At 43.9% G+C, this 17,454-nt stretch overlaps 1 protein-coding gene and 1 long non-coding RNA gene across 3 annotated transcripts in view; one reads left to right on the top strand and one right to left on the bottom strand.

Annotated features, from left to right (window-relative positions):
• SLC22A16 (solute carrier family 22 member 16) overlaps positions 1-15,859 on the top strand; it is a 47,779-nt gene extending 31,920 nt beyond the window's left edge. Inside the window, exons 4-8 of the mRNA XM_070556813.1 lie at positions 372-903; positions 4,453-4,580; positions 6,804-6,913; positions 8,131-8,230; positions 15,478-15,859. Coding sequence (XP_070412914.1) covers positions 372-903; positions 4,453-4,580; positions 6,804-6,913; positions 8,131-8,230; positions 15,478-15,690 — 1,083 coding nt within the window. The 3' untranslated portion in view covers positions 15,691-15,859. The remainder of the gene's footprint in view (positions 1-371; positions 904-4,452; positions 4,581-6,803; positions 6,914-8,130; positions 8,231-15,477) is intronic.
• Positions 4,738-17,412, bottom strand: LOC139073372 (uncharacterized). 2 transcript variants are annotated; one of them, XR_011522025.1, is made up of 5 exons: positions 17,279-17,412; positions 16,227-16,816; positions 8,759-8,925; positions 6,081-6,231; positions 4,738-4,983 (listed from the first exon to the last, which is right to left on the bottom strand). It is a non-coding gene; the product is annotated as an uncharacterized lncRNA (long non-coding RNA). The 2 variants fall into 2 exon arrangements; XR_011522026.1 differs by having other exon boundaries at positions 6,103-6,231; positions 16,227-16,303; positions 17,279-17,371.
• Between the last annotated feature and the right edge of the window lie 42 nt (positions 17,413-17,454).

The raw sequence follows: 17,454 nt of genomic DNA, 5'->3' as shown, positions 1-17,454 counted from the left end.
CATTTAACAATTTAGGATTTAATAATAAGGACTGCTTGCATGTAGATTAATTGATATGCACATTTACAAGGAACTGAGAAATAAATTCACACTGTAAGGGAACGTTTAAATGAAACAAAAGGCAACGTCTAGCATTATATCATATATAACCGCTCATTTGGGTTGAAGAAGGTAGAGGAAGAATGAAAGGACCCATTTAAAAAAAAAAGATGAATTGGATTAAATGCCATTTTATAAATGTGATATAGGTTTCAGAGAACAATTGTGTCATTTTCTTTCCTGCCTGTGCATAATTTGCAGAGAGATCAGACTCCCCGGTCGTTGTAAATGTGACCCTAAGTCTGGACCACCCTCCCCCCTCTGTTTTTCAGGCTGCAGGTGGCTATCTCGTGGTGGTGTTTGTCTACGTGACAGAATTTATTGGCCTGAAATCTCGGACGTGGGCATCCATCCATATGCATTCCTTTTTTGCAATTGGAGCGATGGTAGTGGCTTTGACGGGTTACTTGGTCAGGACCTGGTGGATCTATCAGATAGTCCTCTCCACAATGACTGTCCCCTTTGTCCTGTGCTGTTGGATGCTCCCGGAGACACTTTTTTGGCTTGTCTCAGAGGGAAGATATGAAGAAGCACAACAGGTAGTCGATACGATCGCCAAGTGGAATGGGACCAGCTCCTGTAAACTGGCGGAACTTTTGTCACTGGATCTAAACGGTCCTGTTGGTAACAAGCCCACTGAAGTTAAGAAGCACAACCTACTAGATCTGTTTTATGACTGGAATATTGGAACAAGGACTCTTACTCTCTGGCTGATTTGGTTCACGGGGTCTTTGGGATTCTACTCCTTCTCCTTGAATTCTGTTAATTTAGGAGGCAATGAATATTTAAACCTCTTCCTCATGGGTAAGTAGTTACGTTGTATTTAAGTGTGGCATGGAAGTAAGTTCCTACCGTGTTTTTATTGTCTTTTTTCTACCAGGAACAATACTATCAACTCTATTATTATGATCTCTTTTAAGTGTTATTATATTGTAACATACATATATTTAATTTTCAAAAGGTGCTAACCGTCAGAAGAGTTTGGTCTCTCCTTTTTCTGCCTCTTCTCCTTGCTTGCTTCCTTCCTTTAAGCCCACCCCCACCTCAGAACTCTCTTTTAGGGGTAACTCCCATGTTTGGCTGTAGCCTTTCAGCTCTCTTTCTGTGCATTTCCATACATTTGTGCAGATAAAGGTTTTCTATTTTAACATAAATGAGATCATTCACAGCATATTGTTCTTCGTAAGTTGCTTTCCTTTTAAAATTTAATATGTCTTGGAGATGTTCTGATATCTTCCTACCTTCAAATGTCCTTAATGCAGCAATTTTAGCCAGCAAAATAACTTAAATCCTGTAACTGTCATTTGCATTGTCATGATTCTCTCATTTTAGTAGCAGGTTAAAATGGCTTTAGATATTGCTTGGAGAGCCTGAGACATGACTCCCAGAGAAAACCAAATTCATGCCAAACCTGAGAGAAATATTGGAAATCTGCGTTTGTCCATCTAGTCTTAACTCCTGGTTATTTCCATGTAGGCTGTCTGTATTTGATATTATTCTCAGAAAATCTTGCTTTAAACTTTTTGCAGAGGCCGGCCTGGTGGTGTAGCAGTTAAGTACACACACTCTGCTTAGGTGGCTCAGGGTTCGCTGGTTCAGATCCCAGGCGTGGACCTACACACTGCTTATCAAGCCATGCTGTGGCAGGCATCTCACATATAAAATAGAGAAAGATGGGCACAGATGTTAGCTCAGGGCCCGTCTTCCTCAGCAAAAAGAGAAGGATTGGCAGCAGATGTTAGCTCAGGGCTAATCTTGCTCAAAAATAAAATAAAATAAATAAAATATTTATACATGGATATTATATCTTCTCATTAAAGTGCTTTGATGACACATCTGCTTTTGTTTATTATAGCACAGCAGGAATTAGCAGAGAAATCATTTTAAGAAAAGAACTTCTTTTTGGGTAAACCAACAAGTTTGTAGAAGGAGCCCATCTTGCCTTCAAACCCATTCTGTGTGTCACTTTGAGAAATGATGCAGTATTCTTAGCGCAGCGTATGGTGGGAGAGTCAAGTGGGGTGGGGTATGGGAAAGCTTAGAAAAGCTGGAGTTTTAGATCTTTATGATATAGTTTCTTAATTTTGATATAAATTCTCAAGAAGCTGGGCAATCTCATAAATATAAAAATGTTTCCAAGACAAAGATCCATGCTTTTATATTCTCTACTGTCTTGGATTTTCCATGTCATTACCCTTCCCAGTAATCCTCTTGCTGACAGGTTCTTCTAGTCAATACTGCTATGCTGTGAAATTTTTGAACAAGTTTTCATCTCCTGAGATGGCTTGGGGCTAGTGGGAATTTCAGCTCTGGTTTTGTGCTGCTTGCAAGTGACAAATGCTTCAGGAGCTTCAAGACACACCGTTGGGGTTATGTGGTGATGGGAGCAGAATGGGGTCTGAGCAATTAGAGAGATCATATATTATAAAGTGAAGAAAGAAATGGCACATTGTCCTAATCCCAGAAGGGTTGGGCCTCATTGCTTGCATCTTTTCTATCCCAGACATAGTCAAGCCAAAAATTAGATGTAGTTTTGGTATCCTGAAGCAACAACTCAAGAAACATCAGTGTCATATACTTTAAATGTCTCTTCCGCTGTTTCACAGTTCCTGCCCAGCCTTGCTAGACTCCGGCAAGTTGGTTGGTGGCCCTGCACACAGTCCTGTACAGAGGAGAGCCCTGGGTCAGACATGGACGGAGGCTGCAGGAAAGAGGCCTTGGCTCCCGAAGACCTCTTGTCCAGTCCCTGAGCTGTCCCTTACTCATTTGGCTCAAATCATTTCATTTTAGTTGTAAAGTGGGGATAATAATCCAGGTCCACTCGAATGAGGCTCTTTTGATGATCATTGTCTTAGTTGATCTTGAAAAGTGCTTGATAAACTCTTAAAAAAAAAAAAAAAAGAGTACAGTAATAGATGCACGTACTGTCCTGGCCCGCAAGCGTGGACCTTACAGCAGGGTCCGGAGCTGTTTATTTTTCATGTTAATGAGAGGGAGAGAGACTGTTTCTCCAACTGGGCTCCGAATGTCCTTTTTTGCCTTTGCTTGAGCCAGTTTTTATCTAAGTGGCTGCAACGGAGTTTAATTTCTGATGTCCTGCCAAGGAGGTTCACTCAGAAAATATGCGTGCACCCCTATGACGTGTTGCAGAAGCTGTGGGAGACGTGTCCACCCAGACCTGCCTCTCCAGGTGCTTGTAACTTTCCGTGGTTGAGTGGAGGAAAGCACATCCCTCCTAAAAGGCAGTGGGGCATCACGTCCTGAGGTTAGGCGAGCTGCAGAGGGAGGAAACAACAGAACTTTGCATGCTGTGGAAGATCTGGGCTGGTAAACAGTGACATTTTCCCAAAGGAGATTGTTGAGTGTGCTTGGTTTTGCTGAGAGATCTTCTTGCGTGCTCCCTGTTTCATTCTGGCTGATAGATAGAAAGCTTTTTTGCTCTGGACCTAAGATTCAAACTTTGCTTCTTCAAGGGAAGGGCTTTTAGGTCAATTATGCACTTAATGGATTCAACTCTTTAATTTTTTGGTGCAGGGGAGGAAAAAGAGGTCCAAGACAAAGTTCCTGTTCCTCAGGGGATTCATGTTAGATTTTACTTGTTTATTTATTTTTTGCTGAGGAAGGTTTGCCCTGAGCTAAAATCTGTTGCCAATCTTCCTCTTTTTTTTTTTCCTGTTTGAGGAAGATTGGCTCTGAGCTAACATCTGTGCCAGTCTTCCTCTGTTTTGTATGTGGATGGCTGCTGACGAGTGGTGTAGGTCCACACCCGGGATCCAAACCTACGAACCCAGGCCACCGAAGCAGAGTGCGCTGAACTTAACCACTATGCCACTGGGCCAGCCCCTCATATCACATTTTGAAATGTTTACTTTTAGGTTTAAAATCCATCAAGCAATTATCATTAGCTTATGGACCTAGCCGACACTGAGTTTTCTACTTTAGCTTCTAAGTTTGAAGTTGCTGATAGAAAAATTTCCCTCTAGTTCTGCCAAGCACAAGAAACCAAAGATCAGAAATTACCAATGTTGTCTATTAATTTACTTATTTATCCATTCAACAGGCTGGTCCTCCAGACACCATGCCGTGCGTGTCCTGGGGAGCTTCCAGCCTAGTAGGGGATGAGATCCCTAAGACAGGGGATAAGCACTAGGTGGATTATGTGAACGTTACTGCATTTCACAGTTTAAAAGTGGTAGGGCTTCCTGCCTCTCAGGAAGTCATTGGATGGTGTTTAGAGGCCCCTGGGAGCTGGGAGAGGGCGGATCATTCCTTGTGGATAGGGGGTTAGAAGGCAGGCTTCCTTCGTACAGCTGGATGCCATGGCTAATACACGGCCCTTTGGCTCAATGACAGGTGCAGTGGAAATTCCTGCCTACGTGTTCGTGTGCGTGGGGATGAACAGTTTGGGGAGAAGAAACATTCTGGCCTTCTCCCTTATCTCAACTGCACTGATCTGTGGCGTGATTATGGTGATCCCCAACGTGAGTTATTTTATGTTTATTTAGGGACTATGATAATTTGATGGGAGAACTTTTAGTCTATTACGGTAAGTATGAAGATCAATTCAGACATATGGACAGAGTATATACCTAATATTTAAAAATATGTTTTCTTTGAAAAATCATACTTTCTCTGTTATTTAAGTAGTACATGTTTACTGTAGAAAATTTAAGGAAAAAAAGAAATGTAAAAAAAAAAAAAGCCCATAATCCATCACTTCCCAGAGATGGCCAGTGTTGTATTTTGTAGACACAGTAATCTTGAGAGAAGAAAGGAGATCACGCCTTCCAGGGATTATCATCATTTTAAACCTTCATTCATTTATTCTTTCAGCAGAGATCTATCCAGCATCTATTATGTGCCAGGTGCTGAAGAATCAAGTTTCTATAAGTAAAATAAAGAAAAACAAAACGGTATAAGGGATAGAGAATGACTGTGGTGGTGCAGGGGTGGGGGGCACACCTGTGCACTATTTATATCATCTGGGGTGATCGAGGATGGCGTGCCTCTCAGAGAAGGCGACGTTTGATGAGGAACCTGAAGGAAGGAGGGAGCCCTGTAGACGGCTGAAGGATACGATGAGTCTTGGAGTCAAGATTGCTCCAGTTGAAACAGTCTTGTTTTTCATTGTGGTAGATTAGTAGTTTCCAGTTCCAAGTGTGCATAAATGCACATTTTTAGTGAGAAACACTGCCGTAAACTACTGAAATGACTCGAATTTCTGTATTTTGGCCAACTCCATCCCTAGACTACCTCTTCATCCAGAAGCACTCTGCCTCTTCCCCGAATAAACGTTATCAGAACCTGTGTTTCCCTTTTCTTATTTTACATCATTTTCTCCAGTCATTATATAATTATTAAGCAATGGTGTCTCCACATTTAGGGCAAGGCATTTTAAAATTTGCGTATTGTTTGATATTTAATTTAAGCCAACCAGTGACTCCCTTTGATAGTAACCCCGCACTTAATTATCAGGGTTGGTGAATCGAATGTTTTCTGTAACTGAAATTTCCAGGTGATTGGTATACAACTGACATGAATGCAGTAAAGCTCATCAGGACAAGGAGGCCTCTGCCAATTTGAGGGGATGTCATCTATCCCTTTCTTGGATTTGTGTTTTTAAGTAGTTTGCAATTATATTAGTTGAGTTGATAGCAGCTGCCCTGGAGCTGGTGAAGATTTAGGGGAAACCCAGAATCTTGGAGTTCTACAGTGGTTAAGCACCAGTGATAACGGAGCAGACAGGAAAGTGGCTGATGGGGATTTATAGAAAAAGAGCACTAACCCTTAACCATAAATTTCTCCCCTCTAGTAAAATTTCTCCTCAAATGGTAGTGTCAACACAATACAATTTTTTTCAAGTCACGTTAATTCATTCAACACATTGTCTACAATATTAATTAAGGTGACACTAGCTCCTTTAATAGAGGCATCCGCAAATCTCAGTGACTTCACACAATAGACATTTACTTTTTACTCACAGAAAGTTCGATGTGGGTGTACCTGGTTGGTGACAGTGGGAGTGGTGAAGGGGGTGTTTGGCTCCATGGCGTCATTCAGGGACTCAGGTTGACAAAGGCACTGGCATCCTCAACACATGGGCTCCAAGGTCACCTGGGTCTCGACATCCAGCTGGCAGATAGGGGAGGAGAGAAAAGGATGGAATATGGGAGCTGTCTGTGAGCCAGTGCTGGAAGTGGCGCACATTAGGGACACCGAGACTGAGTTGGAGGCACTGAGAGGTTTTGCTGTTGAGGAATGCATCAGCCAAAAAAAAAAAAAGTCTCTTGTAATAGTTTAGTTACCACTTTGAGATTATTTTCTGAAGATCATTTATAAGCTAGGGGATTACCGCCACAAAGGGCACAATTTGTTTTTATGGCTCTTTGATTCATTCTGCTGGATCAATTACTGGTGGAACCAGCACTGTCTGGGTGTGTCTCATTCCAAAGTCAGCTTCCCAAATGGCTGTCATTTGAAATCTCCAAGCCTGGGGGGAGGTACAATAAAACCTTCCTCTAAATTTCATAAAGATGGAAAGCTTTTGCAGACCATGAGTAGAGTTGACAAAATAAACTCAAACAGAAAAATAAAACTCTTCATTGTTCTGAAAAATACTGGAGAATTAGAAAGTTTTAAAGATTTTATATGTTTCTTTTAAAAATATTACTTATCATGGTCCATTTTGCTATTTGTTTTTTCAGGATTACCATATTTGGAGCGTGGGGGCAACTATGGCTGGGAAATTTGCTATCGGGGCAGCATTTGGCCTCATTTACCTTTATACAGCAGAGCTATATCCGACCCTCGTAAGGTGAGAGTCACTTGTTTTTCTGTTTTCTTATCTTTCACTTACTCATCATTTCATAATATTTGGCCGTTAGGTATAAACGCTTTCTTTCCATAGACGTTACCAGAGCTCTGAGATGCTGCAAAGTTATAAGATGATGCTAATTCTGAATCCGTGGCTTTTGTCGATACCTCATCAGCAAGGCTATTAAAGAAATTGTTTTGAAATAACACCCTGTTATCCTAAAGCCATTTTAAATCTCAAATGCACTTGGCTCCCACTGACTCCCTGTATGACTCAAGGCTAATTTTCTCAGAGTGTGTGTCTTGGTGTTCTGATGTCAGTTGTATTAGTTTGATAGGGCGTGCATGACAAAACACCAAAGGCTGGGTGGCTCAAACAACAGAAATGTATTTTCTCCCTGTTCTGGAGGCTGGAAGTCCGGGGAGATCAAGGTGTCTGGCAGGTTTGGTTTCTCCTGGGGCCTCTTTCCTTGCTCTTAATAAGAGATACTTATTTGCATGAAAAGCATAGTCTTTCCTTCCTACTGGACATTCTATAAGGTTTCTTTAAGTAACTTTTGAAGAAAAGCACATTAAGATACTGCTTGTCTTTAAAAAATTGAAATAGAATGTCCCATAGATATAGATATTTTACTTTCCCAAATTTCCACTCCCTACTCCAGACAAATTCCTGCTCTAGAAGATTGATGTTATCCTTAGTATTAGACTGCATGAACATTCATAAGAGCCTCATCTGCATAGCAGACGAAGAATGGTTTGCCCTTTTTTTTTGGTCTTGAATTGTCTTATCTGCATGCTTGGAGACATCACCGTTTCACAGAACATGGATATAAGTCACGAGTAATTCTTTTATTTTTCTTTCTGAGGAAGATTCAACCTGAGCTAACATCTGTGCCAGTCTTCCTCTACTTTATATGTGGGTCACCACCACAGCATGGCTGATGAGTGGTGTAGGTCCACGCCTGGGATCCAAACCCATGAACCTGGGCTGCCCAAGTAGAGTGCACCAAACTTCACCACCACACCATGGGGCTAGCCCCTTAAAAAATTAAAGTAAATTATTTCCAAATATATTAGGCTGAGCTTCAGTTTTATTATGTATTCTCTGCTGGGAGGGTGGACGGAGGCTACAGGAAGTCTTGCCATCACTCTCTACAATATTCATGCTCTGCTTGTCTTGCCTTCTTGCTGCTGTTTTAATCCTCCTCATGTTTTCAGGTCGCTGGCTGTGGGAAGTGGCAGCATGGTGTGCCGTGTGGGGAGCATCGTGGCCCCTCTCTGCGTTTCTCTCTCCAGCGTTTGGATCTTCATGCCACAGGTGCGCATCGGCTTATAGAACCTTACTGAGACAGCAGAAAGGCACAGCAGCTACCTGCCTTCTACATGTTTATTTATTGGAAGCCAATTTATAATTCCATTATGGGGGTTTGTAGAAACCTTATCAGCAGCTCACCAGTCGGTAAGCAGGACGGTGGTTGCTGTTTTCTTGTTTGTCAACTGCCTTCCACCACTGGTGAGCTGTTAATTAAACTTGCCTGCCAGAGAAGGGCCTCTTCATCCATATCATGAAGCAGGACTGCACAGGGAGACCTCTGGTCTCTGTCGTTCCTAAGTGCCTCGGTCTCCATCACCTGGCCTAGCCTAGCCCGAGCTCCTCCTCCCAGATGGCTCTTCTGCCTGGATGGCACCTCCCCCTGGATCGCAGGCTGCCTCCCACCCCCAGCCCTCGCCTCTGTGTTCCCACTGTGTGCCTGCTGGTGAAGGCAAATTCTGAAGGCTGCCTGCGCCTTGAAGGATTCTGTGGTGCCTGATGCAGAGGTTTAGGGATCTGTGGTTTTCCGGTTACCTGAAACGTGTGGGGCTCTTCATGGGCTGGATTCCTGTAGGCTTCCTCTGGCTCCTCCTCCGGCTCCGGGAGCATGAGCTGTTTGCCGGGTTATGAAGAGTGAGAGCAGTTGTGTTCAGTTTGCAGATTTCCACAGGTAGGGACTCATGTGGAGCACTGTTGTACACCTGGAATTAGCATGATGCTCTGGTCAGGAGGAAGATGGGACACGGGGCGGGGTGGGGGGGTTTGGAGATGAGGAGGGTGGAGGCATGGGGTTGGGGTGGCCCCAGGTGCTGCAGTGCCTTTGGGGCGAGCTCTGGGTCTACTGGCCCTCCCCCACCTCCCCCACACTTCTTTGCTGTAGCTCTCCAGGCCGTTCCCTCTCTCAGTGCTCCTCCTCCTCTGATTGCCCCTGAAATAGACTCATTCTCCAAGAGCTGTCCTAGACGTCTTTGCCAATCCCTGCATGGATAACCTCTCCTAAGTTCTGACTTCTCTTCCCAGCTGCAAACCATCCCTCCACTAGCCTCATGGATAGTCTTCCTGGTGTCTTGCAACAAATTCACCGTTTCCTAAATGGAATTGGTTGGTGACTTCAATTCCCTCCTCCTCCTCCTATCTCCCACTTTGGGTTAAGAGTCAGTGGCCTCCAGCATGACACTTTAGCATCAGCTTTTTATTCACTCTGTTCTTCTTTCCCCCTTTCCTCCCAATCCATGACATCAAATCCTGACCTCCTCTCTCAAAACCACCCTCGCTTGCCTGCTTCCGGTTCAGTTCCTCTTCACCTTCTGCCTCGCTCCAGGGTCTCCTCCCTGCGCTGCACCACCCCTACCTCATCAGAACAGTGTGCTGAACCGCAGCTCTGATCCAGCTGCGCCCTCACCTTCGGAATAAAATGCAAACTCTGCCTGATATTCCAGTTCTTTCCAGAGCAACCCCCTGCCGATTGTCCCTATTTGTTTTGTTTCCTCACACACTTCCCCTCCTCTCCACACTCACCCTGTTCTCATTCACCTCCCACCTGCTCTCCTCTTACGCCTCTGCCTAAACGTGCCCTCAGCAGAGAATGCTTCTCTCCCATCCCCCTGCCAAACGTCCATGTATCTTTTCCCCCTTTTTTTCCTTTAAGAGAATGGGAACAGGTTTACATGGACATTCTATAGCCATGAAAGTGGTGTTAAAACCAGGAAAACAGATACGGCTAAGTGACTAAACCGGGACCACTGTGGAGGAGGGAGAGGAAGCTTCTGGAATGCAAACAGTGTTTTATTGTGGGTGATCAAGAACGTGATGCAGGGGCCGGCCCGTGACCAAGTGGTTAAGTTCGAGTGCTCTGCTTCCGCAGCCAAGGGTTTCGCCAGTTTGGATCCTGGGTGCGGACATGGCGCCGCTCAACAAGCCATGCTGACGTGGCATCCCACATGCCACAACTAGAAGGACCCACAACTAGAATATACAACTATGTACCAGGGGGCTTTGGGAAGAAGAAGAAGAAAAAAAAAGATTGTCAACAGTTGTTAGCTCAAGTGCCAATTTTTTAAAAAAACAAAGAACATGTGCTTGCTTTATGAGTAATTCTTAAACTGTGCATTTATTTTATGCATTTTTATACTTATATCACATTTTGCCATAGGTAGACAGATATAGACCTTTTTTTAGTTTTTAAGAGGTAAATCCAAGAACCGTTAGGACTCACGCTGCCTCAGAAGCGTGAACTCATCTGAGACAGAGCCTTGAAGGGCTCCTGGAACCCTAAGATGAGTTAAAGCAGTGATTTCTTCCCAGTATTTCCATCAAGTCCATGGCCTTGACACAACACGGTCCCTCTCACGGGGTCTCCCCAGCCTCCGTGGAGAGCAGCTGCCTGGCCAGGATCTTCTGGATGAGGCTGCCCCAGAGCTTTAGTGGCTGTGACTTACACAGCTGGAAAAATGAGGCCAGAACTGGACCCACTTGCCTCACTCCCAGTTCATCCTCCTGCACCGCCTCTGCCCAACGGCTGGTTCGAGGCCAAACACTGCAGGAGTTTAGATGACGCAGCCCCCAGGTGTCGTTCATGACGCAGAGCAAGCCCCACTTCTCCAAGAGGGCCACCCTGATCCAATCACCCACCCCCCCACCTTTCCCACGTCTGTGTAGCATTTCACGTGCGCTCCTTTCCCAGGCCACAGTCACGGGCTGGCTTTGTTATTTGCATGTGTGTCTTTGTCCCCCAGTTAAATTGTTGAACTCTTGCAGGATTGGGCATTTTGTATCCCCATGGGTGGGTCCAGCAAAGGGTTTCCCTCACCTTGTGTGCCACTCGTGTTATAATTTACGTAATATTTTAAATCAAATAGCCTGGCCAGTAATCTCAGTGAGATCACGGGTGTTATACTAGTTCTGTGTTTTTCTAAAATACACTGTAACAAAACTTCACAAGTAATGAAACGAAGAGTTTGATGCTGCCTGGAATCGCCTACACACACAGGCGGTGTGCGTCTGCTCTTGGCCTCACGGGCCGAGCGTGGTCCTGTCCTGTCCCAGTGACAGGCGAGCAGTCAATTTTGCTTGACTGGGGTGCTGTGATGCCAGCCTCCTCCTGGGCTCACTCTGAGGTTGAGAATTGATTCGGGCTGCCCGGCCTGCAGAGGGAGATGTTTTTGGAGAGTCCACCATCCTGTTTAGGGCATGGACTTTTCTAGAAGCATCTCCTTTGTGCTAGCACTTTGCATTCCTTATTGTCAATAAGAGATGAAAATGGGAAAGGTGTTTTTTAAAACAATAAGCTGAAACACTTTGAAGAAGATAGATCTATAAAAGCAAACTGCTATAAAATTACTAAAAAACCAAATAAAGGGTTTTTTTAAAGGGACATCCATAAGAGTCAATTAGGGACTATGGAGTTAAAAGGGATTTTTACTTTTATTTAACAGGGACTTAAACAGTACTTGTTATGTGACGGCTCTATTTTAAGTGCTTTACAAACATTAGTCTTCACAGAGTGCAGAGTCTGTTTATTGCTGTCCCCATTCTGCAGATGTGGAGACTGACGTACAGAAAGTAGTTGTCAGCCCAAGGTCATACCCCTTAAAAGCGACAGAGCTTTGATTCAAACCCAGATACCACACCTTTTCCCAGGTTAAGCAAACAAAGAGGACAAAAGGGAATAATGCAGAGGGATGAGCCCCGCCTCCCCCTGACCTTGACCACCCCAGTCCCCTTCCCCAAGACAACCTCTGTGAGCAGGGTCTTGTGTATTTTGCAGAAATACTCTGTGAATGTGCGTCCTTTGGATGCAACAGATGTTGCTTGTTGTTTTTAATGGTTAAGAAATAAATTATTAAATTTCTCACTAAGCTTATTTGTGGACATCAGACTGCCCGGGAAGCAGGGTTTTCATTTTGAGGAATGGAAACGCTAACTGAGAAGACGAGTTTGTATTTTCTCTTTCAAAAAGAAGCACATGAAAATCACTCATTCTGATGCTTTTACTATCAACCTTTATTTTCTAGTAATCTAAAAAAAAGTGAATACCTAATTCATATCATTTTTGTACTCATCAGCTCATTTGGCAAAGGTTTATTGAGTGTTGATTTTGAACTATGCTAAGGAGCAGAGATGAAAGAGAGAGCCTCTGTCCTGAGAGACAGCCAGCGTGGTGGGGAGGGCAGAAGAGCAGAACCATCACAAGCCCCAGAGATGAGGGGTAATGGGGTTATAGGAGAGGGCTACCAACCCAGGCGAGGGCCAGAGGGGAGGCTTCCTGGACGAGGAGGCCTTTGATCTGTATCTGAGGGGCCAGTAAAAGTCAGCCTGGTGGAGGAGAGAAGAGAATTCCAGGCAGAGAGAAAAGAAAGGCAAAGGCTTAGAGGGGAAAGGAACATGGCCTTTTGGGTTTGGGTGCAAGCATTATTGCTAGCACCCAGGGTGGGTTGTGGGAGTCAGGAGAGAAGTCTGGAAAGATGAGCAAGGATCTCAAAGGAGGTCAGAACAGAAGTGAATTTGGACTCTGGCTGGGTTGGAGAGGACAGGATGGAAAAGGACCTGATGACCAGCTGGGTTTGGTGGAGCGGGTGGAGGGGTGCAGGAGTGGATCTCAGGGCTGGAGGGAACCCAAGAGGATGAACAGTGTTGAGGTGGGGAAGGACAGTGCCCTGGAATTGTGTGTGTTGAGTGGGAGATGCCTGTAGGATGGCTGGGGGAGGTGACCAGGAGGCAGATGCCTCTACAGGTCTGGAGCTCAGGGGACGGTCCATTGGTGACACAGATTTGGGAGTCGGCTTATGATGAGGGGAGGGAGGACTGAGCGAGACTGAAGAGCAGAACCCTGGGAGCAACGCATTTAAGGTGTGATAGAGGGAGGGGTCCAGGGCAGAGACTGAGGGAGGCAGGGAGGTGACCAGAATCTCAAAGGAGAAGAGGAGGTGAGAAGGCAGGAGAGGACAGCAGCTTAGAAAGAGCAGGACAGGAAAACATCTCTCGGATTTGGCAGCTAGGAATTTGTGGCCTGGGAAGAGCAGCTTCTGTGGGTGGCAGGAGTGTGCCACGCTGCCGCCAGGGCAGGACCGGAAGAGACTGAGAGAGGAAGCAGTGACTGCTGTGGAGAGGATGGGCCAGAGGCTGGAGTGGGTGTGGGCCAAGGCGGAGGCCCTCTTTTGCTCGTTTTATAAGATAAAGTAGCAGTAATGATAACTAGCATTTATTGACTGCTTACCCTGGGCCAGGCACTCGTTTAAGTGGATTACTTAATCCTTTCAGTCCTTTGGGGCAGGTAGTATTATTATTTCCATTTTACAGATAAGAAAACTGAGGAGCAGAAAAGTTCAGTAACTTGCCCAAGGCCACACACGTAGCAAGTATAAGTTCCCCTGCAGGGTGGGTACAGAGATTATAAGAGGCTTGAGAACTTTTATTCTTCCCAAGGGAAAATAACCCTGGAAAGGAGAAGCTCAAAAGTATGTGAGAAGGAGGGGCAGCATGGAGGGAGACCCCTGAGGAGGAGGGGAGGGGCGATGGAAGCTGGAAGGGATGAAGGGCTTCTTCTGGCCAGGGACAGAGAGGTGGGGAGGTGGGCTTGTTGGGACCTTTGTGGTGGTGGAGGGAGCTGGCCAGGGCAGCAGGAGACCAGGCCTCCGTCTTAGAGTGAGAGGGGAGCTGGAGGGTTATGGGTTTGTTTACTGCCTCACTATCCTTTGTACTACTGAGCTAAAAAGAAAAATCTAGTCCCCTCTTGGATCTTCCATTTAATTCTTCCGTGTTTTTAGACTTCTCTAGACGTTTAGACTTCTGTGTTTTTCAGACCCCGATGTGGGGCTCCTCTGGGGTGTCTACATTAGTGGATTATACCTGCTCTGTCTCAAGACACTAGACAATGCCTTTCAAACCCCTTTGGAATATCACTTTAAATTCCACTACTGCTTCTAGGCTTAGTCACATATTTCTGAGAATTAGGTTATCAGCGTTCTGCAAAGCAAATATAAAGCTGTCCTCCCAGGTCACATCTGTTACTGATGTGGCCTCACGTCACATCACTGCTGCTCTGTGCGCTTCATGCTTCTCATTCTCAGAGGCTATAAAAACACCAAGTATGTAGATTTATCAGAAAAACCATGCCTTAATTTATTTTTATGGGTTCTTCCCAGGCAGCATTTTTTTGCTAAAGGAGTTTAAATTATGTAAGGACAGAATGCATTTTTACAGACTGTGTAGAGATTTAGTGCTAAAATGCACCCAATATCTTCATAATGATCAACAGAGAATAGATCTGTAGACTTTAATTTTTAATATAGTTTGCATATTTAAAGGGAAACACGTTGGTGCTAGTCTAGAAGGTTGCCTTCTATGTGTCAAAATCTGGAAAGTAAAGAAATACTGAATTTTTATAGGAAATCAGATGGCCGTTCCCCCACAAAAAAGCAATTAGCTTCCATTGCCTTTGTTGTGTTTCCCGCTAAATTCTGTAGGTTTTGGTTCATTGAAGCATTGATTGGTGCATGCACGCATTCATTCCCCATCATTTATTAAATGCTGACAGCCTACCAATTATTGGGGCAGGAACAGAGTTGACTAAGACAGTCCTTGACCATCAAGTCCCCATACAAGACTCAACTGGTGGGTTTCTCCATAAGTCTCTGGAGTCTTGGGGGCCAGCCCTGTGGCACAGCGGTTAAGTGTGCATGTTCCGCTTCTTGGTGGCCAGGGGTTCACCGGTTCAGATCCCAGGTGTGGACATGGCACTGCTTGGCAAAAAACCAAGCTATGGTAGGCATCCCACATATAAAATAGAGGAAGATGGGCCTGGATGTTAGCTCAGGGCCAGTCTTCCTCAGCAAAAAAGAGAAAGATTGGCAGTAGTTAGCTCAGGACTAATTTTCCTCAAAAAAAAAAAAGACTCTGGAGTCTGGGAAGATGGGACAGAGATTTATTCTTTGTGTAGCTCCCAGAACAGTGCCTGCAAGAATGATAATGCCGGCAGGAACTGGGATTTATTGCGTAGGTGCTCCACAGTGGCTAATGATGAATTAATGAGTGATCAGATTAAGCCCATTCGATGAGTTCCAGAACTCCCCATCCAGCATAAGTAACCATAACTGTCACCGAGGAATAAAAATGACAACTTTTATGTCAAATTCAATTCTGTCGCCCTCTGAGAAAGTTCTAGAGGCTACTATTTTCTGAAGGGTACATTTCTTTCTTGATGTGTCACTTATTATTATTATTATTATTATTATTATTATTTTAATTCCTTCTAGTTGCTTCTTGGGATTGTGGCCTTTGTGAGTGGCGTGCTGACACTGATGCTTCCAGAAACGCTCGGGAAGCCTCTGGCAACCACGTGGGAGGAGGCTGCCAAGCTGGATGCAGCGAAAGATAGCAGTTCAGGCGAATTGCTTCCCACAGCCAATAGTACTGCGTTGGAAGAAAGAGAAGTGATTCACTCAGAGGATGCTGGTCTTAGTGAATAATGTGCCATGTGTGCTGTCTCGCACCTGAAATATTGTTTACTTTCATGCCTTTGTATTAGAGAAATATATTCTCATCTCCCCCATGTCATTTATACGTCTTTTTACAAAAAAATTTTGTAAGAAAGTTTTAAAACTATCGTTTTGTAAAAGTAAAAGAAACAAAAACCAAGATGAGAATTCTCATTTTTTTACATGCTTTCTTATTGCCACAAAATATTTTTCCTTACTGTTTCCTCTAGGTCATTGATTCTCAACCTCTCTCCACCCCCACCATGCAGGCCTGAGGGAATGTCACCTACTCCCATCAGTACCAGGGGCCTCCTCCTTCCCCCCGGGGACTGTCGACTGGGAAAAGGGGACATGTGAAAGTGGATTTCTTTTAAAAAAGCTCCTTGAAGATTCTATTTCTGATATTCCTTTCCCTCTTCTGAGAATCGTAGCCCTAAATTCAAGTCTTATTCAGAAATGTCCTGTCAAAAAATGTTTGTTTTCATAATTTAACCATAAAAACTATAGGTGCAGAGAAGATATCTTACCTTCTACACCCTGAGCAAAGACGGCTTGACTGTGCTGAGAAATGTGCTTGAGTTTGGTTCAGTCCAGTGGCACACATCTGCTAGGAGTCAGGAGTGAGTTTTCTAGTCTGACATTCATATTCCTAAATTTACCAAATTCTCTCAAGTCTCCTTCCTAATCTGGAGAAGCCGTGGCATTTTAGTGCATTGCAAACTTTTTAAATTTGCAGACCATCCAGGAAATTGACTTAAGTACCATCTGGATGTGTTGCCAATATAAAAAAAAAACGTTAGGATTCTTGCCTTCTTACAAAAATAAGTTTCAGGAAGATTTTACTCTTTTTTTTTAAGTACTAAATTTTGTTTCCCCAACTTCGCTTAAAACCATATTTTGCAAAAATGGTTTAACATCCTGAACATTTCAACTGTAAAATTATGGCATAATCTTATCTGTTAGCGAGGTGCATTTCACATAAATTTCCCATAGGTTTTGGTTTTTTCTTTACTATGGTTTCATCAGGAGGTCATTATTTTTTTCTTTGCTCCTGAAATTTAGTTGTTAGATATGTCTTAAGTCCAGTATATTAGAATTGATGAGGTAGTAATATTATCTGCAGAGGCAAGTAAAAGAAAGATTATGACAAGTGTATAGATGCTGTCATTTAAAAAGCATTGCTAAGGGGAAAAAAGAGATTTGACCTGAATTATTTACACTTTTTATATTAATTCAGTTCCCTGGATAATTGCTCACTTCTTCACTTGGCCTTTCCACTTGTACGATAATAAAACCAAAAACCTTTCTCCTTTTGTAAAAAAAAAAAAACAAAAACAAGTAGGAGGATATGAGAAAAAAGGAGGAAGACATTTCTTTATTTTTCTCTCATCTCTTATTTTGTCTCTTTTTCTTTTATTCCTCATCATCAGCCTGTTTTTCTACTGTCATTTAGATTTTTTCTCTTAGTTAATATTTGATATTTTCTTGACTTTCTTTTTATGTTCTGTATTAGTTTACTGAGTTGTTGTAACAAAACACCACAGACTGGGGGCTGAAACAACAGAAATTTCTTCCTCACAGTTCTGGAGGCTGAAAGTCCAAAATCAAGGTGCTGGCAAGGTGGGCTTCATTCTGAGGCTTCTTCTCTTGGCTGGTAGGCAGCCACCATCTCACTGTGTGCTCACATGACCTCTTCTTTGTGCCCATACAGGGAGAGAATGAGCTCTCTGTTGTCTCATAAGGGCACTAATTCCA

Source organism: Equus przewalskii, chromosome 9, assembly GCF_037783145.1.
Source record: "Equus przewalskii isolate Varuska chromosome 9, EquPr2, whole genome shotgun sequence".
Taxonomy (NCBI): Eukaryota; Metazoa; Chordata; class Mammalia; order Perissodactyla; family Equidae; genus Equus; species Equus przewalskii.
Note: the sequence above shows the minus strand (reverse complement) of the source record. Positions and strands in the feature narration are given on the sequence as shown.